At 38.1% G+C, this 2121-nt stretch overlaps 1 protein-coding gene across 1 annotated transcript; it reads left to right on the plus strand.

Annotated features, from left to right (window-relative positions):
- Positions 1-414: 414 nt before the first annotated feature.
- On the plus strand, positions 415-1386 carry LOC142607840 (zinc finger protein ZAT12-like). Its single transcript, XM_075779484.1, has one exon. The coding sequence runs from the start codon at positions 642-644 to the stop codon at positions 1116-1118; it is 477 nt and encodes a 158-aa protein (XP_075635599.1). The 5' UTR covers positions 415-641; the 3' UTR covers positions 1119-1386.
- The last annotated feature ends 735 nt before the right edge of the window (positions 1387-2121 follow it).

Raw genomic sequence — 2121 nt, forward strand, 5'->3', positions numbered from 1 at the left:
GCTAAGGAGAAATAAAGTAGTTTCTAGGAATGTGAAAGTTAGCATTGAAATTACATGGAAAGTAGCAGAAACCACGATAATATATCTGACAGCGCGTGGTGGAAAGCGTATATCTATGTACGCCCCTGCGGTGCGCTGGGCCCTGGAATGTACACCACGATTCCACGAACGCGATAAACTTCTAGAATAGTCCTACTAGTGTGAGTAATTTTCTTTTTTCTCTTTGGTAAAACTAAAAACGAATCGTCCGAGTGTTTACACGTGAGCAAGACTTATCGCTCACCTCTCAGAGTCTCAGACGACCCCTCCCCCACGTTCTCTATCCAACGCGGTCACGCAAAAGCTTTTCTACTTAAGGCGGCGCCACACTATAATACTACTGGTCAGGACACCTTGTCTTGCAACAAATACTATATACTCCATTAATCCCCAAGAAAGCAGAACACATCTAAGATCTCTCCGCGTCAGCACTGAAGTCACACTCAAGCCACTGATACATATCAACAATCCCCCTTTATATATTGTACAAACCTCACTAATCTTGTTCCATCCAATTTTCTTATTCACTAAACATTCAAACTTTTGTAGCTTCACTTTCACACATATACATATTTCCTACACTATTTCACTTTAGCTATTCCATGAAGAGAGTCAGAGATATTGGAGAGGTTCAGACCATAGACATGGCCAATTGCTTGATGTTACTATCCAAAGTTGGCCAAATTGATTCGACCAAAAATAATTCACGTACTCGTGCTTTTGTATGCAAGACATGCAATCGGCAGTTTCCTTCGTTTCAAGCCTTGGGAGGACACAGAGCAAGCCACAAGAAGCCTAGGTTAATGGCTGGAGACCTACTTCATAACATGCCAAGCTCACCCGTGAAGCCAAAGACACACGAGTGCTCCATATGTGGGCTTGAATTCTCGATTGGACAAGCACTTGGAGGACATATGAGGAGGCATAGGGCTGCCATGAGTGAAGGGTTCGTGGTTAATAATAATCGTCTTGTGCAAGCCGTGCCTATCATGAAGAAATCAAACAGCAAAAGGGTCCTGTGCTTGGATTTGAATTTGATGCCGCTGGAAAATGATCTCAAGTTGTGCAGTTGGGAATGATTATGGCTAGCTAGATTATTCGTTAATTGATTAAACTTTCGGGTATATATATATACATGAATATATTCTCCTACTTCATTAGGGGGTTTTCTACATCGATTTCTTTTATTTATGTTCATAAAGAATACGAGCTAGAGTTCTTCTTCTTCTTTTTTCTTTTCTTATATTTTTGCTATTTTGTTATACAGTTTTTTTTTTTTTTTCGTTGTAGTTGAGTTTTTTGTTAAATTTTTTTTAGTAGACATGAAGATTAAAATCACATAAGCCATATTTCATTCTCAGATGCCTTAAATTCCTAAAGCAATTTTGATTTCCCTCTTCATCTGAATTTATGTCTTTCAATTACTTCATAAGTAATCTAAAAAAATTTGAACACTCTAAAATTGGGAATATGTTCGAGTACCTGCTTTTAACTTCCCAATTTTATCGGTTGCTTGGAAACTTTAGATGACCAATTACAAGTTTTATCAAATAAATCACTTCGGCTCTTAAGCTAACTAGCTAAGCCTGACCTCACGGATGATGACCTATTAAAATATCATCGTTCAATCCTTTAGACAACTAGTGAGTGGTGAAAGTGACTTTTAAGGAAACTCCGATTCTCCGGCGAGTGATGAGTTATCTTTGCCCTGCTCACCAACCCATGTTCTTCAGTTATGGACACGAACTCTGAGAATCACACCACCAATAACCCCACTCGTTCCTTCATGAGAAGATAGCTAGGCCAAGCTGACCTTATATAAACTCTCGACTTTCTAGTTTGAGGTTTGAGTGAAAAGTCCATAGAATTACTCAATTTTCATTTTCTTATGTTTTTTGTGAGTTCCTCATTTATACATTAAGGTTTGTTCGGTTGGAGGGATGAAAAAGTGTGAAAATAAAAAATAGGATAAAATGGAAAAGTGAGTGGATAGAAAATAAATAAGTTTTCTCTCATGGTATTTGGTTGGGAGGATGGAAAAATGGTGGGATGAAAAACTCTTTTATTTGGTTGAAAAGAAAA

Source organism: Castanea sativa, chromosome 8 (genome assembly GCF_040712315.1).
Source record: "Castanea sativa cultivar Marrone di Chiusa Pesio chromosome 8, ASM4071231v1".
NCBI classification, from domain to species: Eukaryota; Viridiplantae; Streptophyta; class Magnoliopsida; order Fagales; family Fagaceae; genus Castanea; species Castanea sativa.

Coding starts and splice junctions, on each gene's coding strand:
- LOC142607840 (XM_075779484.1), top strand. CDS start 642: ATGAAGAGAGTCAGAGATATTGGAGAGGTTCAGACCATAGACATGGCC.